We start from the raw sequence: 24,086 nt of genomic DNA on the forward strand, positions 1-24,086 counted from the left end.
CTGTAATAGGGTATTAAAAATAACCTTCTTTTCTAGAACTTGTGCATAGGATCATAAATCTAGACCTGTTAAATGAATGAAAAACATTCCTATTTTGGTCTTTAAGTCAGACATCTAGAAGAAAGGTTTATTCGAAACAAAAAATTAAAAAGAACTCACCACTGGCAGTCATCATCATTACATGTGCCTGTTAAATCAAAACGGCAGAAACACTGTTTTGGCTCAATCATATTGCTATATGTTACTGAACTGAGGTACAGTTTTTCCTTAGTTCGAAAATACGGACTAAACCTAAAATGAAACAGTGAATTATTATGACAAAGCTTACAAGGTAAGACATCAGCTTTACTAAATAAAACATTTTTTAAAATAATCACTTCTTCTGTATTAAACCTCTTATTTCCAAGACCCTACTACTAACCAAAAGCACCACTGACCTGTGAGTTAAGAGGAAGGTGAAAACAGTGGGAAAGAGAGAACAAAACAGTATTTCTCAACCTAAACAGATTCTCCTCTAGCATTCTCTTCTCCCTTAGGTGTAGAACTTAATTCATATCAAAACAGGAAGGGCAGTAATCATTCAGTAGTAAAAAGCAAACTACTGAAACCATATTTTAGTTTAGTTCTAAAAAAACCCTGCACTCATGCTCAAGTCAGCATAAGATCATTGTCAAATGGAAGTATAAAGAGAACCATTAAAGATTAATCTGAAAATAGTGAAAAAATCCACATCAGATTTTAGAACATATAAACAAACAAAAAGTCTGAGATGAGCAGACTAATGCTTTTTTAAAATCTTTACCTAAAGTTGGACTATGTCAATTCAGGGACTTGTAGCTCCTTAAGTAATTGAAGCCATAAGTTAAAAATGAATACTCCTTTATGACGCATTCTCAATCTTTTGCTGCTTAAGAACACAAATCAAAAACCTGAAGGACATGGTAGTTGCTGCTCTAGTTTAAATTCCAAATTTTTGTTTCTTAAAAGTTAACGTGCAGGAATCAAGCTCTTTAGTCAAAAGACAGTTGTGGTCTCAAATTGATTATATTTGCAGGTGCCTACTGTAAGTCAAGATGAATCACTCTGCTCATGTCTCTTTCCACAGAGCAGGAATCCAAAAGTAGGTGATTCGCTCGATCTTGACTTAATGTAAATCCTAGCGAAGTTTAAAGACTGCGTAATTGAAATACATTTCTGTTAATTATTTCCTGGATTTTAGATTGCTTCATAATGGCTATGAAAATCTTAACTGTTATTTTTTAATTTAGTTATACAAAACAACAATCCAGTTGCAGGGAACAGTACACAATACAACATAAAAGCAGCATACTGCACTAAAGCAAGGGACTCCTGCATACCAGAAAAAGTAATTTAAGTCTAATTTAGGGAACATAATGATAGAATTGATTCAGGACAGTCAAGTTTCTCGCTGCAACTTGTCTTTCTGTACATGCCTGGCTATCAAGGAAGAGCACTGAAGAATACTTGAACAAGAACACATATAGACAGAATTCAAACAGCTGCTACGGTCTTCTTACCTGTAGGATTTAAATACTAGAAGAGGACTATGATACGGTCCAAATGGAAATGGTTTCACTTCAGTTTGTTTATTTTGCAATGTAACAAAATCCATATCCACTGAAATTTCCTAGGAAACAGATAAATAGATATATAGCAACTGCAATACCACCTAATAAAGACAACCTTCAGATTTAGTTTTAAAGCATTTACCTGACCACATAACAGATCTTCCTTTGGTACTACAGAGGCAGTACTTTTCTGTAGCAGCTCTTTCAAGCTGTCAGCTTTAGCATAAAGTTTTTTCAGTTCATCAACATTTAATCCAAGGAACAACTCAGGTTCCTCTGATGCCTTTTTAGAAGGTTTGTTTATAGTTTCTTGTTTTGGAGCGTCCATGTGTTTAAGATTTGGTTTAGTAAAAGAATTAGATTCTCTGAAAGACCTCCTTCGTTCTCGGTTAGAATTAGACAGAACTTCATCATCAAAGTAGTTTTCCTCACTGTCCAAAGACAATTTATCTTGTGTAAGATCATGAAGCGACGGTTGAGGTAATGAAAAGTCAGATTCCTCTTCGGCATGAGGTGCAATATTTGATTGTTCCTTAGTTTGAAGTGCACGGGCCTCTTTAAGTTTCTGAATCTTCAGAGCATATTCATACTCCAGTTGTTGCAGCCGCTTTTTCTCTAGTGCAATCAATTCTGCTGAATGCTTTTTTGGACTTGATGCAGGTGAGGTCTCCAATTTCAACATTTTGCTTGGCTGAAAGGAAAAAAAATTCCCCTTATTTCATTTTCACATTTACTGATCTATTGACAGGAGGTAAATGAAACATTGGCAAGATATTTAACTTAGAGTTTATAAAAACGTATTTTAAACTCCTGCCAGAAAAATTCAATAAACAGCAGGAAAACCACAAAAGAGTTTGCCATGATTCGACTTGCATGTTTGCAGGTTTTCCAATAAAAATTACTATACATCACATACAGGATTTCAACAGAAGCTCTAGCCGCATTTAGAAGGTGAGCCATAAAACAAGTATGCAGAGACTGTTGGGGGGCAGGGAACAAAAAAAAAATAAAAACTTAGTCATCTTTTTCTATATTTGTTTTTCAAAATAAGATGATCAGATCCCCACTTCAGCATCTTTGCTAGATAGTTTTAACAAGATCATTGATGTCTACAGGTACTAAGTATTTGCTTCACAGACATATAGCTCCTGTTATTACTTAGCTATGAATGACATTCCCCTGGCACAGAAATGAAGGTTTTGAACAGTCTTAAAATGTTTAATGTTTTTTCTGTTGAATTCTCAAAAATATAGGAATTCCATAAGAAGATACCTACAGTGCTTTTGAAATGTTTACCTAAGATCCCATTTAAACTAAGTTTCCTAATCAAAATTGCTACTGCTTTTCAAGTACAGCATGGTTTAAAAGCATGCAGACTTACTCCAAGATGATGTTGCTCCAGTTTTCTTTTCCCAATTTCCTTACTTGCTACTGCCTTTGCTCGAGCAAGTTCTTCACCATATTTTAATGCCAGAGCTTTTTTTACTGTTACTCGTTGTTGAACTTTATGAATCTGGAAAAAGAAAATAAAGAAATACTACAGTAAGATGCAAATTTTCAGATATGACCACATAATGAAATATAATCAGAAAAGATAGGGGAATTAATGATTAATTCAAAGAAAGACTACTGCCTCCGAAAATCAGGCTTCCCATTTCAAGATTTCAAGCTCTAGGAAACAGAAACATTTCAAAATTAAAGTTACTTGTTCCTGAAGCTTCTTGAGAAACATCTTGTTAGCATTCAAAATCTTCTCTGTTGCTTGCAGCTGTTCAGCCAGCTTGTTAACCTTATTTTCAGCAATTCGAACATTCTCTCTCTTTTTGGCCTCTTGTTGCAATAAATGTTTCAGGACAGATTCATCTTTCATCAACAGAAGTCTAGAAGCAGAAAAGCCATGTAAGAATTTTTTTTTCCAAAGGGAACTTTCTCAGAGCTATTGCTGCTCCTCTGAAACACTTGTTATTTAAAACGCAGCTCTTCTTCACTTGTCAACAAACAACATTCCAAGTTTTTCCAGGAAGTCTTAACATCCATGACACATTAAGTACCGGTAGTACATATGACAGACTTCCATTTCTCAAGTTCACCATGTCAGTGTAAAGGAGATGAAAAACATTCTAGTTATGAGGACAAGAGAAGGTAAGCAAGTGATTTATCTTTGATATTGCTTTTAAAATTAAGACATCCAAGACACAGATGTTCTTGCTTCCTGTTAAGTAACAACCCAATTCTTAACTCAAGTCACATACACACATTAGCAAATTACATGCCATAGTATCACAGCACAAGAGTGGAGTAATCAAATATAAGAAGTTATGCATGAAACGAAGCAAGATAAAGACTTAGACTGATTAGTGTGAATAAAGGCAGGGTGGAAGAGTGTCCCTCAATTTATGTCTGACCAGGAACCAGTCTGCTCACAAGACCACACAGAAATAATCAAGTGGCAACAGAAGCACAGAAGGATGCAAAGTACTTGTATTTTCCAAGGAAACTTGGAAGAAGGGTGAAAAACAGGGAAGAGGCATGCTAAAAGAGAAAAGGTGTACAGAAAACACTTCAAACAGCATACCTGTTCTGCAAAAACATTCATTTTTATATATTAAGTCACACCACCCTCAAAGGCAGGACTTATGACAGTGAAATATGTACCTGTTTTTTTTAAGCTTTGCTTCTGCTTCTGTAACTTGTTTTGTCACTACTGCTATTCTCCCAACTCCATCAACTTCACTATCAGAATTTGCAGGGGAAGAATTGTTCCTCAAAGGATCAGATTTAATTAAGCGTTGCTTCTCACGACTAAAACAGATATTAAAAGCAAATATGTTCAGTATCTTCAACATTCATTTCATTGTGTACTCCCAATACTTTTAAAATCTTAAAAAAAGTAGCAGGACAATATTTCAGGTTCAAATACAAAGAATTTTCCGCAACTGCAATCAACTACTGTAAGACAGTACAAATCCAAACACTTTCTTTAGACTCCTATGTTTTCTTACTAAAAACTGAGTAGGGGGAAAAGCCCGAAGGTAATGGCAAGGTTTTCAAACTGATTTTTCTTTCCAGTTACAAAATAGACTAGTGTGAAGGACTACAAAGAACATACATTTTACTTTAACAATTCAACTCTGTTGTACCTGGCAATCTCTTCTTTTAAGAGTCTGTATTCTATCTTCTTATCTTCTGGTAAAGCTTCTGGAGTTCTCATTGGATCATTTTCTTTTTCTGATTTTGGAGGTGCTTTGATTTTTGAGGCCTGTTACAACAAGGTTCAAGTCAATACTAGTCACACAGTTATTTACTCCTATTTTTAAGCAGCACTTCAGCACAAACTTAAAGCTGTCCAAGGCTAATCATATCTTTTAAGCCAGTATTTTTTTGGTAGTAATGAAATACGTACTGAATTTTAGTTGAAAAATGAAACCAAAATACATTAAAAATTCTATCTTCAGGATACCATCTTAACCAAAGAAATCATTTTAATTACCTTCTGTGATCCAAATTACAAAGTAATGGTCCAGACAGGAGTAATGTACTCACTCTTGCCCATTTCTGATGTAATCCAGCATGTCTTGATCAAATTCTGAAGTTTAAACTCCACATACAAAGCAAAATCATTACAAAATAAAATGCTGATAATGTTTACCTCAACATTTCTCCTTGCTTCTTTTATCATAGATTCCAGACCTCCAAATACACTGTTAGTGGAGTTAGACGGCTCTCCATCAGACTCGCTATCATCTGAATCATTTAATGTGACCACAACAGACTTGTGTTTTGGAAGCTGTGGGGAGAAATAAAAAAGTTTTATAGCAAGAAGAAAAAGCTACAGAGACAGATACAACTAAGTTTATGTTTACTGGAAGACCAAAAGGAGGTTAACACCAATTCTGCATCATAAGAAAAAAAACTAAATATCTGTGCATCTCTACTACAAGCCAGAGATACTGCACCCATTTTTGATAACGTAACATGAAAAGTACTCCAACACTTTCAACCTGTTCCCAAGTATCTGCAGCATATTCACATCTCTATGGTCATAACAGACAAATCTCAAAACCTTTGACTCCTATACTTCATAAATTATTTCAAGGGTAATGAAAATTATCTGCCATTTGCAAGCAATTAAGTAATGAGAGGTAACAATTAATCAAGCCTGCATTAGAAATGCTGTGGCAGACATACCAGAACCTCCTCGTCTTCCAGCCACACAGTTGCGATGCCTCTTCTCCTGCAGTTATACTTTAGCTGACCTTGCAGCAAGCTGCTTGGGCAGTTAAACTGGCAGAACACTAACAGTACACAAAGACCATATGAAAAAAGATTAATCACTTTTTGCTAACATCACTAACTGAAACAGCTCACTGAGGATCAGATGACTGCCAATTACAGCACAAAGATGCAGAAACGAGCAGATAATTTAGATTAACTTCAAATGCTCTGGAGTTACAGCCTGAAAAGAAGCAACATAGTTTACATTTCCAGGACTGTTCTTCCCATCTCCCAGTGTAAGTCTGGGCAATTACAGTTATACAATTAACCTCTACCTCGGGATAGGACCTCTTCAAAGCTCTCAAGTCTTTTAAAGCACACACCTCACAAAACTTCCTACTTTTTCAAGTGAAAAATACACCACTTTTTATATTCTCTTTCTGGACAGTTCTTAGAACAAGGATTGTGGCTACTGCTCCTGAACGTACTACAGCTTCATCATTTTTATGCCACCATAGCATAGGCAGGTAAAATTCCAATTTGCATTAGTGCAAGAAAACAGAACAAGGCACTGGTCCTCTCCTCACAAATATTCTCTGGCTGCAGCTCCATGGAAATCTAAATTAATCAGGCAAGGCACCCCACTCTTCTCATCTTCAGATGCCGGATGCACCCCTTTTCCTTTCACTGGCTCTTGGTATTAAACAACCAAAGCTGCCAAGCTGCTTTAGGCACACGTGTGTAGGTTAAACCATCCATAACTGCCTTCCTTCTTTTCCTTCTACAGGAAAAGCTAATAGTGGAGAGGGTCAAAGTCAGCTTTTCTCCAAGTGTTTTTTCTCAGGTGTTATTTTTTGATGAGGTTCAGCAAAATGTTTAACAATCAGTAACCCCAGGTAACTCCCATCACACTGCCTTCGGTAAGATTAGCTTCCAGTGCAGGGGAACCATGGCCTCAGCTGTAATGCAAGGATCTCTCTCCATGATGTTCTCAGACGTACTGTCAATTTGTAGCAAACAAATCCCTGAGCGCCCACAAATACTTTGGAAAAGGGTTACAAGAAGTAATTGAAAAGTAAACTAGTATCTGCAGACACAGAGGTCCTCAACTCCACAGAAGAAATCCTAAGATTCGTAAACTTAGAACCTCCTCTAAAATAAGGTCAGTATACTCAAACATCTGCAAGCTACCAAGACTCCAAAACTATAAAATCAGATCTCAAAAACCTGCATTTTCATTTTCTATATCTTTGTGATTTTCTAATTTCTGCATATATCCAACAATGCTCCCAAGAAAACTATCAGTTGTAAGTTCAAACTTAAATTCTCCTGAATTCACTTTTCTTAGGCTCTACACTACTAAAGGAAAAAAAAAAAATCATAAGCATTCAATGCAAATTGTTTCTAAAAGCTTAAACTAACACAAGTAATTGATATTATTTTCATAGCCAATTGTTTTCACAGAGGATGGAAGTTGTGCCCATTCTTCTGTGAACACTATTTGTCCACAAGTTCTTAAAACACACACCTCTTTAATATAGAAATAGTCTACATCCCAAGCTATTTAAAGAAAATTGTTAATAAATGCAAAATGCTTTGTTTCTATAATTATTTTTTGTAAAAAAGACACTAGCCAAGACAGCTGATTCAAATGCAAGGTATATCTGTCATCTTTAACTAAGCTAACCATCATTAGCAACAGACAGTAAATTTCAGTTGCTTTTTAATAGTACAGCTGATAAAAGACACTTCTTACTTTATTAAAATAAGCCAACAGTTCCCTGGTAACACATGTTCTCCCTCATTTATGCAACAGCAGTTCATGAGGTCTCAGGACAACAGAATATGTGGTAATTCTGAACACTTACAAATATGTAAGTAAACATGAAATTATTATAGAAAGGATTTAAGCATGCCCACATTAAAGCAGATTGTACAGATGGGTATAGACAAAAAATACATTCACTTTAAGCTTAAGAGCAGAGTTTTCCTACAGAACGGAAAGTAGGCCTTAGAATGCCCAAAAAGGAACATTCAAGTCTCTACCATGTTAAACTTTTTTTTTTCCTATTATGGAATCAGGTGATCAAGTGATCATAGAGTCTGTATTTATAAGCAAGAAAGCTGCTGGTCAGCTATAGCTAGATTTGATAGTGTATTATAGTACCTAAGATATTATACAGGGTGCTTGGACCAAATTTCAAAGATACAGTGATTTCATATTGGGTCCATACTTTTGAAATACCCTGTATATTCTTCCAAATTTAGTAAAACAAATAGTTCATTAGAGATACCATCCACTGAGAGAAAGGCAAAGGTATGGACTCAATCATACTATTCATTACACCCAAAAGAGCTACAAAACCCAAGCTTTGTATGATGTGTTGTTAAAATGCAACCTATCCACCATGTATGGTTCACTGCCATAAAGAGAATAGAAGATTACATGGGCTTCCAGTCAGGCATAACACAGGCAAATACGTTTTTATAACACAATTCCAACAATCCATGAAGATTGTAGACATCACAAACTAAGTGCTAGCTGCACATACCTCCCATGACCATTCAAATGAAGGTCACACTACAGAATATGGCTTGAGCTAATGTAATGAAGACTGCTGTCGCATGAAGAGAATATCCTCTTCTGTGTCTTTCAGCCCCACTCACAGACTTGCCATCTGCCACCACTTCTGCGCTAGCTCTGATGCTCACACACAGTTCACTGAAAACATTCAACTCCCCCTAGAAGGATACGTCCTTTTTCCCACCCCCAAGGTTAGTTTTCTAATTAGTTTAGTATGCTGAATAACTTAAGCAACAAGACTGATGCTCCAGACCCCAGTTTAAAAGAAGGAAGACAGTATTTGGTCAGGAGCAGGACAAAGAGCAAGACCACCTCTTTTTTTGGCAACAAATAGTGACTATATTGTCTCAGCTACCATTGAACAGCACCCTTTAGGCTGTGCTCATCTGGCAAAGAAATTACTTGAGTTATGTATACGTACAGCCTCTTTAAGTTCAGATGAGTGCTAGCATGTTTTGATGCTCTCTTAAGCTGTAAATTCTTATTTCAGTGTCAAATTCATTCTAGAAGAGCATATGGATTATCAAAGTTACTAATAATTCAAATGTTTAACTGAAGCTCCACCATTCTGTGCTATACCACTAGAAAACCTTAAGTCTATTCACTGTTCTTTTGAACAGAAGACAACTTCAATTCATGGTCTTATTAATAAAAAGCATCAATATTTCCTTACTGTGATGACTGCTCGTGGAGGTCTGGGTACTCTAACAAACTTTGTATTTTGTATCCGCGGATGAGACACAGTGTTAATACTGACAGCAGAGAGATTACTTCTTGGCACAGACTGCAAATTATCTGGAACAGGAGGGGAAGGTGGACCACTGTTACTTGAGGTTTCCTAAGAAAATCAAACAGAAATACGGTCATGAAAACACACTACACACATCTGTTTTAAAAGACAAGCGTAAATGAGGTTGTTCCATACATGTCTTGGAGCTTGGAATTGTGATTTAAGCAAACTATCTAAACATATTACACAAATCTTGCAATTCTGCAATAATATCCAAAAAGACACACAGGAATATGCCAGTTATTCAAAGGTTAACTGAAACACATTTGTGACCTTTTAATGAGGTCAAAAACAATGTAAATTCTGCTTCTTACTCAAACAAAAAAAAAAAAAAAACAAAAACCCAACCTCCCCCCCACCAAAAAAAAAAGCCACAGAGAAAACAAAACACAAAAACAAGAACAGTTAACCTCTAACTCCTTTTGCTAGAAGGCTGAAACAAAGTTAAGCATCTTGCTTTGTAACTAACAGCTGATAAACCATAAACTTTTTTTTCAGAAAATAAAATCCCCATTCCCCTGAACATACTCAATTTTTAGTACCTTGAAGTTTCGTAATTCCTTCAGAAATAAAAAACAAGCTGCAATTTACAATTCAAAGGGTGTTCCAGGGTGGGTTTTTTAGGTTTCTTTTGGAGGCCAGACGGTGATGGAAATCCAGAGATTTTTTTTTTTTTTTTAAGTTGTGAGAAAGGCAGCATAAAATAAAGCCTGAAATCCTCACTTAGCAGGCTGCATTTAAGTTTTGGTCAAGATTGCCATCTAGAGGTTTACATTCAAGAACCAACTGAGTACCTCAGATCTGAAAGCTCGTTTGTTGGCTAGAGACTTGAGTAATTCTTCTCTTAAGAGCATCTCCTCTTCCTCTTCCTCATCTGCAAACGGAGGCTTTGGTGGCTGTTCGGGTTCTTCAGGAGGAAGAGGTGGAAGAGGTGGAGGTGGCTCAAGAGAAAGACAAGAAATACCCTCCACGTAAAGTTGGCTCAAAGATGGTACAGGCTGAGATAAAAAGGAAAAAAAGGGTTTGAAACTTCAAAATTACAACTACTTTATGATTATTTAGCAGAGGTTGAGACATAAATTATTTCATGGTTTAAAACTAACTCAAACTGCTGTGTATTTAAACCACTGTCAAAGGCTGCTGCTAAACAGTATGTAATTATTCAAAGACGATAAACAAAACAACAAGGTTACATTTGGATAATACAGTAGCACAGACATACAAACTAAACATAAATGAGAATTCAGAACCAGAGATAGTCTAGCCACACAAATATGGGTGACCAGAAATGTTCAGACTGCTTGAAAAACAGTCCTAAATCAGTTTTATGACTATATTTAAGCTAAAAAAAATTACGATTTCCCTTAGTCAAAAATTCAGAAGCTGTCATGGCAGGGAAACGTAACTTTCTACTGCTTTACTAGGAAGGGTAAGAATCATTCAGTGAAGAAAAGTGGCTGGAAGAAAAACACACCAATTTCCACATGGACTTTAGGTGAGAAGACAGACAGCATATAAACAAAATGCACAAAGTTTGAAAGAAGGACTGTGATGAGCTACATTTTTGTTTATTTCCACACCCCCAGGTAACAAGTCAGAGAATAAGTATATCCACATATGTGGCCTAGAGATCAGAGGCAAAGTTGCCTTGCACTAACAATTCCAATTCATTAATTTTCCTTATGTGCTTCAGGCAATTTTTGATCTCTATTATGGAACAGTGTAACTCTAACAATGGGGAGGAAAGTTTTAGTTCAAACAGGGACAACTTCCATTAAACATGAATTGGATCAGCCAAAAGACAGCTAAAATAAGTTTTTAGAAAGCAAACAAGTCTATCAGATAGTTCCAAGGGAATCACCAGAGAATTGTATTACAAACAATGTAAATTTAATCCAAATTTTAGTATTAGAAATAAGATAGGAATTAAGAATTGTCAACATGTGAAACAATACACACCCTTCAAGGTTACTTACTAGAATTGGAGGTGGCAGTGGCAATGAAATTGGTGGTACTGGAGGTGGAAAATATCCTACGGGACACTCATAGAAAGGAGGCTGCACTGGAGAAGACGCTGTAATTAAAAAAAGTATTGTGTGTAAAAAAAATATGGCAGGTAACTACTAAGCATCAATTCATGCTTATCACAGAGTGACAGAATGTTAGGGATTGGAAAGGACCTCGAAACGTCATCTAGTCCAAACCCCCTGCTAGAGCAGGAACACCTAGATGAGGCTACACAGGAAGGTGTCCAGGCAGGTTTTGAATGTCTCTACAGTAGGAGAATCCACAACCCCCCTGGGTAGCCTGTTCCAGTGTTCTGTTACCCTCACTGAGAAGTAGTTTCTCCTCAAATTTAAGTGGAACATTTTGTGTTCCAGTTTGAATCCATTACCCCTTGTCTTATCGTTGGTTGTCACTGAGAAGAGCCTGGTTCCATCCTCATGACACTCACCCTTTATATATTTGTAAATATTAATAAGGCCACCCTTCAGTCTCCTTCAAGCTAAAGAGACCCAGCTCCCTCAGCCTTTCCTCACAAGGGAGATGCTCCACTCCCTTAATCATCTCTGTTGCCCTGCGCTGGACTTTCTCCAGCAGTTCCCTGTCCTCCTTGAACTGATTTAATGCAGCAGGAGAAAATGTTTTCACTATGCACCAATTTGAAAGGTAACACCAGACACAAAGTGCAGTTATTTCTTACATATATGCATATAAAAAGACTAGTTATATGTCCTTTTTCTGCTTTATATACAATATGCAAGTACAGGCAAAGAGTACTACTGGGGGAGGATGGCAAAGAGATCACCGGAACGCACCAGCACCTCTTTGCAGAACTCCTGTCCATCTAGTCAACACCCTGAGACTCTTAATTTCTACACAGCTGCTTGGGAATTTAAAATAATAAACTCTCCAGTACTGCAATGAAAATGGTATAACATTGTAGACCTTGAAAATACCACTACAGTAAAGGCAGAGAAGAAAGAGCATTAAAACAAGACAGAATTAGCTCACCTTAAAATGGTAGTTCTGTAACTGTTGCATCTCAAAATAAAGATTTTCCTTGTAAAATGATAGCTCATTTCCTACTTTTTAACTATTTTTACCAACCACCAGATAAGAAAACCATAAGTCTTACCTGGAGAGTTAGTTTCACTATCTGTATCCATAGCAACTTCATCATAATTATCATATTGATACATGCCTCCTGCCCTATCTGTAGGCTGCTTATCCAAAGACCATCTCAAGTCCATATCTGAAGACTAAACACAAAGAAAAGTGTATTTTATTTAGTTGGTCTTATGTTATTCTGCTAGAGCAAACTAACTAAAGGTAAATTTTAGAAACAAGCTATTATAATTTTGATTTCTAATTGCTTTATAAATATCATTTACTTGGCTTGTAGAAAAAGAGTAAAATGAAGATTACCATTTAACTAAATCTACTGCAGGTACTGACTTGACAAATTAACAGGCAGTTGTTTTAAAACTGGATATCTTCGGGGAGAGCTGTGAAGGTATCATGATCCACAGAAGCAATTTTTAAACACCTATTAGGTCATTATGTATCTGGTAAATTGCCATGGTTATATATTTCTGAAAGACTGAAAGAGAATTAAATGCTTTACTGTTCCTGTTAATCTGCCATGGCAATTATCAAGAGTGCTTAAATTAGCCTTGTTAGACAATACAAAATTGCACAAGGATCATCTTCACTGTGACAAAGGCTGTGCGTTTAGGTGAAACATGTTGTGCAGACATCCCAGGCAGAGAATCTTTCTGTTGTCCCAGATGGAGCCACATATCACACTGAAACATGTCCAGAGACTGTCAACTAATAAATCAGATGTCTCAAAGAAGGCAGCTATATGGGTGCACACTATATGGGTGCCAATCAATGTTCAGTGAACAAAGAAAATGCACAGAACATGAAAGTGTGATTTCTTACATTCCTCAATTTGTATCTTTCAGAGGCAGACATCCTGGTAGCTTTCAGAATTTCTGCTGTTTACAGTTAAAACACATTTAGCCTTAATTTTCCACTCATCATTATTATAAATGTGATCCTTCTATAACACGACCTCAAATAGGGAGGTCCATTTCTCTTAGAGTTTCACTTCTCACTCCAGCATCAGTAGCTCCAAACACTAGAAGCATGTAGTTACAGCAGCTGTACTGCTTCTATGACAAAAGAATTAATGCTGAAGAAACACTAATTTTTTTCAGTAACGTTTTAGAGACACAACATTAGTGATTCAAGTGTCTTTTGCTAATCTCAAGATGATAGCATTAAGACAGCCCATAAGTGAAGCATGATGACCACTGCAGTAACTATTTCTTCATAAATTTAACACAATTCTGAAGCTGAGGTAATTCATTATCTTTTGTGGGTGGGCATATTTTGTAACTTGACAAATTCAAAAAATACTACAAAGAAACCAAACCTCAGAGGACAATTTGAAAGAAGCAGACCACTGAAGTTGTATAAACACAAGAACTTTGAAAATGTAGAGACAAAACTGCGATCTGACAGAAGAAAGCCAAGAAGGTTTGGTTGGTTTGGTTGTGTTAAATGACGGACTGATCACAACATTCAAAAAATCTTTAGGCACAAAATGTTTCACCACTGACTTGCAAAATCACGCAAAACTGATTTTACCAAACCCAAAGGGAATGTCTGTCTAGCTTGGGATTAAAACACTGTAAACAGTTAAATATTTTGAGCTTTTCTTTTAAGGGGGACAAGAGTAGGAGGGACATAGAATCAAGAGAGGCATAAAACCAGAAATCACTCCTGAATCACAAATATAACACCTGAAAAACATAATAAATTTGTTACCCTGCTTCTCGATCTTCTCTTTCCTCCAACTAGCTTCATAAATCGATTGTACTGCTCTTCTTGATTTGAGAGGTCCCTAATTTTTCTGATTTCTTCTTCTCTCTTTCTTCTCTCCTCTTCCTCTTCTTGTTTCCTCTGATCTTCCTCTTTCTGACGCCTGTCTAGCTCCTTTTGCTGTTGCATCTTCTTTGATGTCTTTGTCTGTTGTTTCCTCAAAGTTTGCTTGCCTTTAAAGAAAAAGATACACGATTAACTTCACCTTACCTAAAAGGTTCCCCCTAATCCTAGATTCTTCATGGCTTTGAGTAGATGTATGGGCTCTTGGAATTATTAAAGGCTCACTGCTCAATGCTTCACATAACATTCTATGTTTTTTATTTCAGAGGTCATGACATTGATAGCTATTTCAGTAACATTAAATTTATTACCTGTAGCACTAGGTTTTTTTGTTGAATGTGCTTTTGTACTGGCTTTGACTTTCGGGGTTACACTTTTCGTTTTTGTTAATTTCTCCTTGCTTTCCTTCATCACCTGTTGTTCTTTTTGTTGCCATTTTTTACTAGCAGACTGAAGTGCAAGAAGCCTAAGTTGCAATTCAGACATCTCCTCCTCATCATCAAGCAGCTTCTTAAGAAGAAAGAATAAGACAAGAAGTCAAGAAACATCACTGATTAACTAAACCTTTCTTGAAAAAGTCTTTTGAAGTCTGTACCAAAATTTTTACCAGGAGAAAGCTTAAAAATCTTACTGTAGTGTTATGATTTCTTAAGAATGCACTGTTTCTATTACTGAAACATTTCTGGACTGTAATATGGAAAAAGCCATCAGAGTATCATAATGTAATTATGTCTCATCTACAGAGAAATACTTTCTTACCTTTTCAGATGTAACATCTGAACTGCTAAGCTTTCGCACTGATGTTTGTTCCTTGTCTTCTGCACCTTCCAAAACAAAAATACCATATTTTTGGATACACTGATTCTCATGAGGCAAAGCTACATTAAAATGATGCATAGAATTTAATCCATACAAACTTATTTTATCAGTATCACTGGTACATAGTGTAAAACAGAATAGCAGTTATACATATGAAAGCACACCAACAAACAATAATAGAAACTTGGCATGTCTGATGAAATCCACATCATAGCGATGCCACAAGCCTAAGGTAAGATTTGTCATTTTTTAATAATTCTGTCTTCAGGTTGACACGGACTTCCTCAAGCAGAAAAACACACAGATTTGGAGACAAGGGGAAGAGATTACTTCTTGCCATTTGTTTTATGCTACCATCTCATATTGGCTGCTGTCCTGAGCATCTCATATTACACTGGCAGCTATTCTGAGTAACTGGTCAGCCTTTTGCAGAATTAAATATAAAGGCCCAAAGCTGCAGTAAGAACACTCTTGCTCCATTTCATGCCAAAGGACAATAGAAAAGAGTTATCCTATGGAAATTAATAATGAATAGTAATGCTTCTCCTGCTAAACATTAAGATGTTGACATATTAATGTGTTAGACTGCCCAAATGCCATATCTCTCTCTCTATATATATACACATACACACTGTTATATTTTATATATAATATACATAATACCATATATTTACACTATATTAATAATTACTAGCTATAATAAAAGTGCTAGAAAAATTATAATTGTATTGACATAATTTATACATAATCATATATATATACGCCTATGTGCATCAAAGAAAGGAAACAAACATATAGAGAGAAGGCTAGAGATCTCTTGCTATATTAGTCTTTCTTCAAAGAGATTCATTCCCACATACAATTTGAATTTATAGAAAATAAGTTTGCACTCTGTAGAGTTTTTACTCTTCCTAGCATTTTATAAAAAGTCACATTCACAAGGACACTATTTAAAATACACCAAGATCTTATATCTAAAGAAAAATTACATGTAGCAAATGCTCAGTGCCTTCCTGCTTACATATGCATGCATTTTCTAAAACCACACATACAAAAGGAAGGAAAATATTATCTAATACCCATATGTGTAATAAAATACAAAACAGTTATTACACTAAGCAAAGACCCTAACCAGATCACAGGATTGAAGTAGGAAGACACAGATGGTACACTAGTTTCTGTGACGCAGACAAGACATATGCAGGAACATACTACACAAACTAAAATGCTTTTTCAAACCAGAAGGGGACAACATAGGTAGAACAGACTAATGGGCAACAAGGGAAGGAAAGTGAGGAATACAGTAAAGCCTCTGTCAGAGCAGCTGAACCACAGAGAATGAATTCTAGAGGCACCAACTTCCCTGAGTTTCAAGATGAGTTCTTCATCATTTATAAATAAATATAATGGGAAAACCAAATGTCACCTATTTCCTAATACATGCATAATCAAGTAGTATACATTCATTTGAGATACATGAATCTGCAATAGCTGAAATCAGCTGAGCTGCTCTACTTTTGAAACCTGTATTACATTGTCATAAATAACCACTCATACATAATCTGCTTTCTGATCATTTTCATGTCATAAATTTGAGTGGTGTGCAAAAACTAAGATGTTCTTTATGTGTGTGCTATAGTGGCTATTTTCACCATCATATGAACTATATTTTCAACTTCAGTGTTTCTCAGTTTTGAAGTTGGATTTTGTTTGTGACTGTTTAGCTTTTTAAATAGCTCTTTTACTTCTGCCTTGCTGTGTTCTCTTCCTGCAGGCTACTGGTTTTTCTTCTATGGTCAAAATCTGTTGGTTTAGCTTATGTCTCTCATTAAAAAACTATATTACCTCTTAAAGACTAATAGAACATATTTTTTTCCTTTTTTTTTTTTTTTTTTTAAATAGGAAAGACATAAGTGGAAAAGTGCCTAGGATGAGGTGAGGTTTGACTACTAACTACCAGTCTTCTCTTTTGGTTTCTTTACAGGCTCTGTCTTCTAAATTCTCGTTCTGAAGTTATGCGTAAATCATTCTGATTTTCAGTGTTGTAGCCCCACCCTTCTTCATATTCTTACCAGTTACTCACCTGTGTTCTTAACTCGTCCAATTACTACTTTGCCTCTTCTCACTCAAATTGATAGTTTACACACATTAACAAATTAGCTAACACAAGGTGACAAGTGATATCCACGAGCACACCCTCAACCACAGCGAACACTTATTAGAATTAGATGATGCCTCAGAACAGGAACTTTAAGTTAGCTGCAGATTTAAACATACGCTCAAGGACTTTTATGACAGGTGAGCTGAACACTGTAACTTGTTTCTCACTAACTGGTTGATGCATCTGAGCAATTATCCTCCTTGGGCTGCTGTCCAGAATCACCTGGACAAGATACTTATTCTACCCTTTCGCTATATTTCTTCTACTAATCCTTTCTATTTCTGTGCCATGATTTCTTCTCTATTTGTGAATATAATTTATGACCAAAATAATTCTGGTGAAAATATCTCATATAGGCTCATTACACTGAAGAAAACAAAGAACAAAGATGAAATACAGAAAAATATGTCTATAAATGTCATCTTTTCAGCTTAAAAAAAAAACAAAAAACAAAAAACAAGGGAAAAAAAACAAAGAAAACCTTAAGTCAATGATTTCTGGTATGAACAGCAATTAAAACCTTCAAGTCTTGTCCTCATGCTTTTTGCCAAACTATCCGTTAGTCCAAGAAAACATTAGTTAAAAAAAAAAAACACAGAAAAACATGCATCCAAGCATGTTTATGTAATTCAAGGAATTACATTTAATGTACTTAATTCCTGTTTTATGTAATTGAGTTACATAAAACAGGAATTAAGTACATTAAATCTATAACTTAAAACATTTAACACTTTTATTAAAATTACTATTTCAATTAAAGTACAACTTTCCCCAACACTTAATAAATATGACAGATAATTGCAAGTAAAAACAAATTTACAAGCTAAAACAACTTCACAAGTATTTACCTTGGCAGGATTCTGTGACTTCAGCTTTTTGTGATGGCTGTTTTGTTCCTTCTTTGCCCTTTTTTAATCTGCTCCTCTCAGCTGGAGTAGGCAGTTTTTGTCTGAGAGGTTTCAGTTCAAATGCCTGAAAGGCTATAACCGGATTTTTCTCCTCAGGAGATACTTCTTTTATAGCATCCGTTGTAATACTGTTATTTTCTACAGTTATTTGGTCCTCAGTGTCCACTTTTTTATCATCATCTTGCTGTTCACTTTCCTCCTTGTTGCTCAAAGCCAGTCTTTCATCTTTACTAATGCATTCGAGCTCTAATTGTATCTGCTTATACTTCAAGAGCAGATCCTCAAAACTTTCTTCCATGGAGTTTTCATTTTTAGAAGAGTAGCTCTGCTTTCTAGAGGGGGACCTTCCAAAAGTTTTGGCTGAATTACTGGTCAAGAAAACTACAACAAAAACCTGTATAACCTTAAAACAGTAGTGATAACACCACTGAACTCTAAATCATGACAAACAGAAGATCCCCCTCATATACTTTAATTTACCTTAAGGCTAGCTTGAAAAATATCCCTTATAAATATGAGTAGCATGCAAAAGATGCATCCCTTATTATATATTGACAGCTTAAATGAACATTTTCTCAAACTAACAATTTGAAGTACCCTACTTATGCCTCTTGCTCACAACATCCTCTCAGAAACAACAGCTGTAATGCTGAGAAGGTTCCCTATCACAAAGAGTAAGTCAGATTTCCAGCGTTCGTAACTCAAGTATTGTCTCCTCACCTGACATTCTGGAAGAAACAGGTTAAATTCATGCTCATTTTATCCTTTTAAAAATGCCAAGTCTAGCCACAGCACAATTATACAGTGCAATAACTCCAGTTCAACAAAATAATCACAGAATAATCAACATCTGAAGGGAATAAAAACAGGTGGCTAAAGACTTGCAATAAAAACATTTTTAAAAATGCTAAAAGAGGATTGGGAATTACTAATTACTCAGAAAAGCTTGTCTATCCATGCCCAGGGGACAGATTTGCTTGAAAACATGTTGACCAAGGCAGGCAACGGTTATATTAGAGTTTAAGTTCTCACTATTAGAGGTTCACTTTCTCTTACCTTAACCTGACACCTGAAAGGCTAAACTATCCTGCAAAATACTCATGCTCCAGGGGAAATCTTTTAGGATACCAGGTCAGGTTTGACTCGTTTGACTTTCAGTATCAACCCTGCTGTGATAACAGCTGACTCACTCCCAGTTATGTGAAATGCTTTATCAGCAATGTCATCTCTTAAACCAATACATGGAGTAAAAGTAAATGCTAAAATAAAGTGTTCTCTGATTGCAGATATACTGAATCCAGAGGAAGATAAATTTATATTTGTATGCTGCTCACAACATTCATCAACATCTTGGATGTTCTGTTATGTTAACTTCGAACATAAGAATAAAGAATTTTGGTACGCATCCTACAAAAATAACTTCTGGAATGTTTTGCTAAACAATACTTTCTTAAGTATCAGCATAAAAAGCAGAAACTAGTAAACTACATAAAATCCAAAAGGCAATCAAAGAATCTATAAATATGCTGAACATACTAAGAGCTGTGTAATTTGCCAAATTCACTTCCAACACATTTCTACTTCCAAAAAGACAACTATAATAGTGATTTTGTGAGTCACAGCAAACTCTAAAGCTAATGAAATTATTTAACTTCATTTATAAAAATAAGCCTGTTATTTGATATATAAATACTTCAAGAGCTTCTGGAGTCATCTGGAGTTGGATAACAAGACAAAGCTTTGAAATATTTTTTGTGCTCAGGACGCTAGAGCTCACACAATCAGAATTAATCAGAAAATCTTTGTTTCACATATGTAGAAATGTTTTTTGTGGTTCTACACACAGCATGCAAGACTACATGGAGTGTTGTGAAAGGCAGACACGCATATATGCATTAAAACAACAGTTCTTCAAGTTCCAAGGATAAAGAAAAAAAAAGTCATCTCTCTAACAGCCAAAAATTTCACTTTTGGGAAGGAATTACAAATACTGCTCCAGGCCACAAGCCTCCTTGTACCACTTGATGTGAAGGTCTCCTCTGAAGTCACATGCTCATGAACTATGCCCCCATCTCCACTAATATCAGCAACACAGAAGCACCTTAATATTTAGGAATCCTGTAATATTGATTCCTTTATGTGGCAAGGATATGAAAATTACAGACAAGAACTTACTTTGAGAGAAAATCAGGGGGCTTCCTTAACTATATGATCCATAAACAACTGAATGTCAGTTGCTAAAGAGCAAAAGTATTAGAATCTTCTCTATCACACTCCCACAGAAAAGCAATCTTAAGTATCAGGGAAAAAAAAGATTGTCATTTTCTCCTTTTGAGTTGAAAATGAAATTATCAGTTTCTGAATGTTCTTTTAATTACAAGGGAGAAGGAAGCTCTATATCAGTATTAACAAGCACTGCAAGGTCTGTTCAGGATGATCAATGCATTTGTCCTGCAAATTACTCATTACACAGAAAGGAACCATTTCCTGGTACTTAGAGCAACACTGCACATTAAGAGACTTAAAATCTGTTTTCAGCATTAGAACTGTCTCACTGTGCGACTTCAGGCAAATCATATCTTCATGTGCTGCCTCTTAAGATAACATCCTTGAACAAAGAGCTCTTACGAAGATTTCAGTAATGCTGTAACTTTATCAGATGAGACTAAATAAAAACATCCCTTTATCACTAGTTTACATATTCCATCCACATTAAAAAAATACACACATAAATTATCTTGTATCTAAAATAACATAAAGGTCCTGTAAGTAGTTTTCAAAGCTCTAAGTGCTGGGTCAAGTAGGAAAAATTCCAGTTCCTTGGATCAACCAGCAGTCAACAAACAGTGCACATCCTTTGACTGTTGGTACGGAGAACAATAAAACACTGCAAGATTCTGACGAATAGGTTTTAACCACTAGTACTCTCGCCCAGTGTTTTTTACATTTGTCTACACTTTCAGTTAAGCAACAATGTAGTTACATCGTTTCAGTACCAGCCTGTCCCTGAGTTACACTTGCAGTCGATTCTTCACGTTTTTTCTATGGCAAACCTGGAAAATGAGAGGAGCTTTCTTCCATGACTTTAGCAGTTCCTGCTCTTAAAAGGAAGAAATATTAGAGCTCTACTAAAAGCCACCTAACCAAACCTAAGAGCAATCAGTGGAAAACAACTTACAAGGAATCCCTGGTATTGCTTTAGAGAGAAACAGAGCTTTCTTATATTATGCAAACTCCCATATAAGCCACATTCTGTGCATACAGTCCCAGTTTAACTCAGGCTTAGCTCTAAAGTTAGCTTTAGCTATGTGTAATAGCCTCTCAAGGGCTGGAAGCAAAAGTGAAAAAACAGTGGATCCCTTATTGCTCAATAAGGGAAATTAACAAGCTTCAGATTTTAGCTTTACAGCTGTGACACTTTAATTATACATATTAAAACCTCTGCACCAAAGGCTGACCCTGCTTCAGAATAGTCACACTTGGGGCTAGAAAAGTAGTCAACTGGGATCCAACCGACTAAGGCTTTGTTTCAGGCTATGCTTTTTCTTTTTTACCCTACACAGGACTGATCAGCCAGCGTACAAGTCAGGTCATGGCAGTAATCCGGCCTCCCAGCAGCCTCTCCTTGAGAAGCAGCGCCTGCTGCCCCAGCCAGCCCCTGGTCCCCTCCCTTTACCGCTACGGGATCCCCAGCGCCAGGGTGGAAGTGCGTCCCTTCTCAGGGCTTTCGGCCACGTCCCACGGCACTGACACACCCCGGCCCACCCGCCTCCGCTCCCTCTCACGTCTCAAGGATACATTTCCGAGGCGAGGGCTCCCTCCAGCCCTGGCTGCCACTGAATCCGGCACCGCCTCCCCCTCCAGGCGGCCTTCCCGGAGGGTTGCCTCCCCGATCACCGCCGCCTCGGCTCCTGCCCCACCACCCTCCGCCCCCGTAGTGCCGGCCTCGGAAGCGGAATCGGTCCAAGGCATTGTGGCTGCGCTCCCAGAAGGAGAGCCGGGGGCCCGTCTCGGAGTGCGAGCCCGACTGCATCCGCGGCGCCGGCATGGGCGGCGGATGGGAGCGGAACGAGTCCTTGGGCCGGTACCCGCCGTGGCCGTGCAGGTGCCCCATCTCCGGCGGGGGCTGGTGCCGCGAGCGGGGGAAACGCTGGCCGGAGGAACAGAGGGAGGCGCCCCCGCGGAGGCCGGCAGGCGGCCTGCGCCTCGAGTAGGGCCTGCTGCTGACGAGGCTGCCGCCGGGCTCGGAGCCACCGCTGCCGCTGGGCCTGAAGCCGTTGTTGTCATCGTCGCTGATTTCGCCGTCTTCCAGCTCCCCTTCTTCCTTCGGGGAGAGCCCGCTAGGATCCAGTGCCGCCTCCGCAGGCGCGGCCTCCGCGGCCGCCATGGGGCCCAGACCAACGGTCTCGGCTCGGCAGCGCGCGGCTCCGCTCAGCCCGCCCCGGCCGCTCGGCCGCTTTCGTTTCCTGCGTAGGGCGGCCTGCGCCGCGCCCCCTCCCCGCGCTGCCCCAGCCCCCGCGCGCTCTCGCGAGACCACGCCCCGTCCCTCCTGCCCAGGAGGGGAAGGGCGGGGCGGTGCGTCAGAAATAAAAGAGAGGGGGTGGGGCAACTCCCCGAGCGCGGGGTGTCCTGGGTAATGGAGTTCGCATCGAGCCCGTGTGAGGCACGGGGCGGGGAAAACCGCTGGCTCAGCCTATAGCGGGGCTGTGGCGGGGGGTGGTGGCTAATGGGCGTTCGCTAATGGGCGTTCGCTAATGGGCGTTCGCTAATGGGCGTTCGCTAATGGGCGTTCTACCCGCCATGTTGGTAGAGGAGGCCGAGTGGGAAGGCCGCCATCTTGTTGAAGTGAAGCGAGCGATCTGGAGGAGGTGGGTCGTGAAACGATGCTGACCGGCAGGGCAGCTCTCTACTGCAAGACTGTCAATGGCAACTTCACTTAGCAACGTCCGGGTCAGCGCCAACGACGGCGCCTATGGGGTAGGAGGCCTTGTGGGTGCTTATTCCCATGAGCCGCAGATTCCTTGAGACCACGTCTGGAATATTGTGTCCAGTTCTGGGCCCCTCAGTTCAAGAAGGACAGGGAACTGCTGGAGAGGGTCCAGCCCAGGGCAACAAAGATGATTAAGGGAGTGGAGCATCTCCCTTATGAGGAAAGGCTGAGGGAGCTGGGGCTCTTCTGCTTGGAGGAGACTGAGGGGTGACCTCATTAATGTTTATAAATATGTAAAAGGTGAGTGTCATGAGGATGGAGCCAGGCTCTTCCCGGTGACAACCAGTGATAGAACAAGGGGCAGTGGGTATAAAGTGGAACACAGGAGGTTTCACTTAAACTTGGGAAGAAACTTCTTCTCAGTGAGGTTAACAGACCACTGGAACAGGCTGCCCAGGGGCTTGTGGAGTCTCCTTCTCTGGAGACATTCCTGTGTTTTCTCATCTAGGTCCTCCTGCTCTGGTGGGGGAATTGAACTAGATGATCTTTTGAGGTCCCTTCCAATCCCTAACATTATGTGATTCTGTGATTGCTTCTCCTTTGGTGGGGCTTATGTCCTGCAGGCCACCAAATGGCATGCAAACTTGATAAAGACAAAAAGCAGTGGGTGTTCTGGCAGCACCCTGGGTAGGCATCTTTAACCCAGCAGCTCTGTCTCAGAAGCTAAAGTGCTGTTAAAATGTTAAGAAGGCGGTTTCTGGGAAGCCTTCCTGACCTGTAATTGCTTTGAAGTTCAGATAGGCCCTAATGGCTTCTGTGACAGGAGTAAAAGGTAAGCATCAGCGAGGGTAAAGCAATTACATAAATAATTTGTTTTAATTTCACTTAGTTTAGAGTATTCTGGTGCTACCTTTTTTGTTTCAGGGACTTGGCCTCCTACCAGCATGTTGTCAGAAGAGCACTGATGGCTTACTTGGGTAGGAGAAACTTTTTAAATAAAGCTTTTCAGCCTTTCTAAGTCAAATGATTGTACTTGGAAAACTCCCAAAACTTGACTTCCAAAACTAGCACGGTCACTGAGCATTTCTTTGCAATGATTATGCATGCTAAATGTCTTTGCAGACTTTCCATGGT

General features: G+C 38.3%; 1 protein-coding gene across 2 annotated transcripts in view; it reads right to left on the reverse strand.

Moving 5' to 3' along the window:
• ZFC3H1 (zinc finger C3H1-type containing) overlaps window positions 1-22,504 on the reverse strand; it is a 41,948-nt gene extending 19,444 nt beyond the window's left edge. Inside the window, exons 1-17 of one of the 2 annotated variants that reach the window (XM_065838234.2) lie at window positions 21,821-22,504; window positions 17,963-18,382; window positions 14,894-14,958; window positions 14,446-14,641; window positions 14,018-14,244; window positions 12,318-12,441; window positions 11,155-11,252; window positions 9,973-10,176; window positions 9,062-9,226; window positions 5,239-5,376; window positions 4,730-4,848; window positions 4,245-4,391; window positions 3,295-3,469; window positions 2,971-3,102; window positions 1,732-2,280; window positions 1,539-1,648; window positions 160-291 (exon numbers count right to left, since the gene is read on the reverse strand). In XM_065838234.2, the coding sequence (XP_065694306.1) occupies window positions 160-291; window positions 1,539-1,648; window positions 1,732-2,280; window positions 2,971-3,102; window positions 3,295-3,469; window positions 4,245-4,391; window positions 4,730-4,848; window positions 5,239-5,376; window positions 9,062-9,226; window positions 9,973-10,176; window positions 11,155-11,252; window positions 12,318-12,441; window positions 14,018-14,244; window positions 14,446-14,641; window positions 14,894-14,958; window positions 17,963-18,382; window positions 21,821-22,409 (3,590 nt within the window). In that variant the 5' untranslated portion in view covers window positions 22,410-22,504. Of the gene's footprint in view, window positions 1-159; window positions 292-1,538; window positions 1,649-1,731; window positions 2,281-2,970; window positions 3,103-3,294; window positions 3,470-4,244; window positions 4,392-4,729; window positions 4,849-5,238; window positions 5,377-9,061; window positions 9,227-9,972; window positions 10,177-11,154; window positions 11,253-12,317; window positions 12,442-14,017; window positions 14,245-14,445; window positions 14,645-14,893; window positions 14,959-17,962; window positions 18,383-21,820 lie in introns of both variants that reach the window. The other variant, XM_065838225.2, reaches the window with a different exon arrangement.
• Between the last annotated feature and the right edge of the window lie 1,582 nt (window positions 22,505-24,086).

Source organism: Patagioenas fasciata, chromosome 1 (genome assembly GCF_037038585.1).
Source record: "Patagioenas fasciata isolate bPatFas1 chromosome 1, bPatFas1.hap1, whole genome shotgun sequence".
Classification (NCBI taxonomy): domain Eukaryota; kingdom Metazoa; phylum Chordata; class Aves; order Columbiformes; family Columbidae; genus Patagioenas; species Patagioenas fasciata.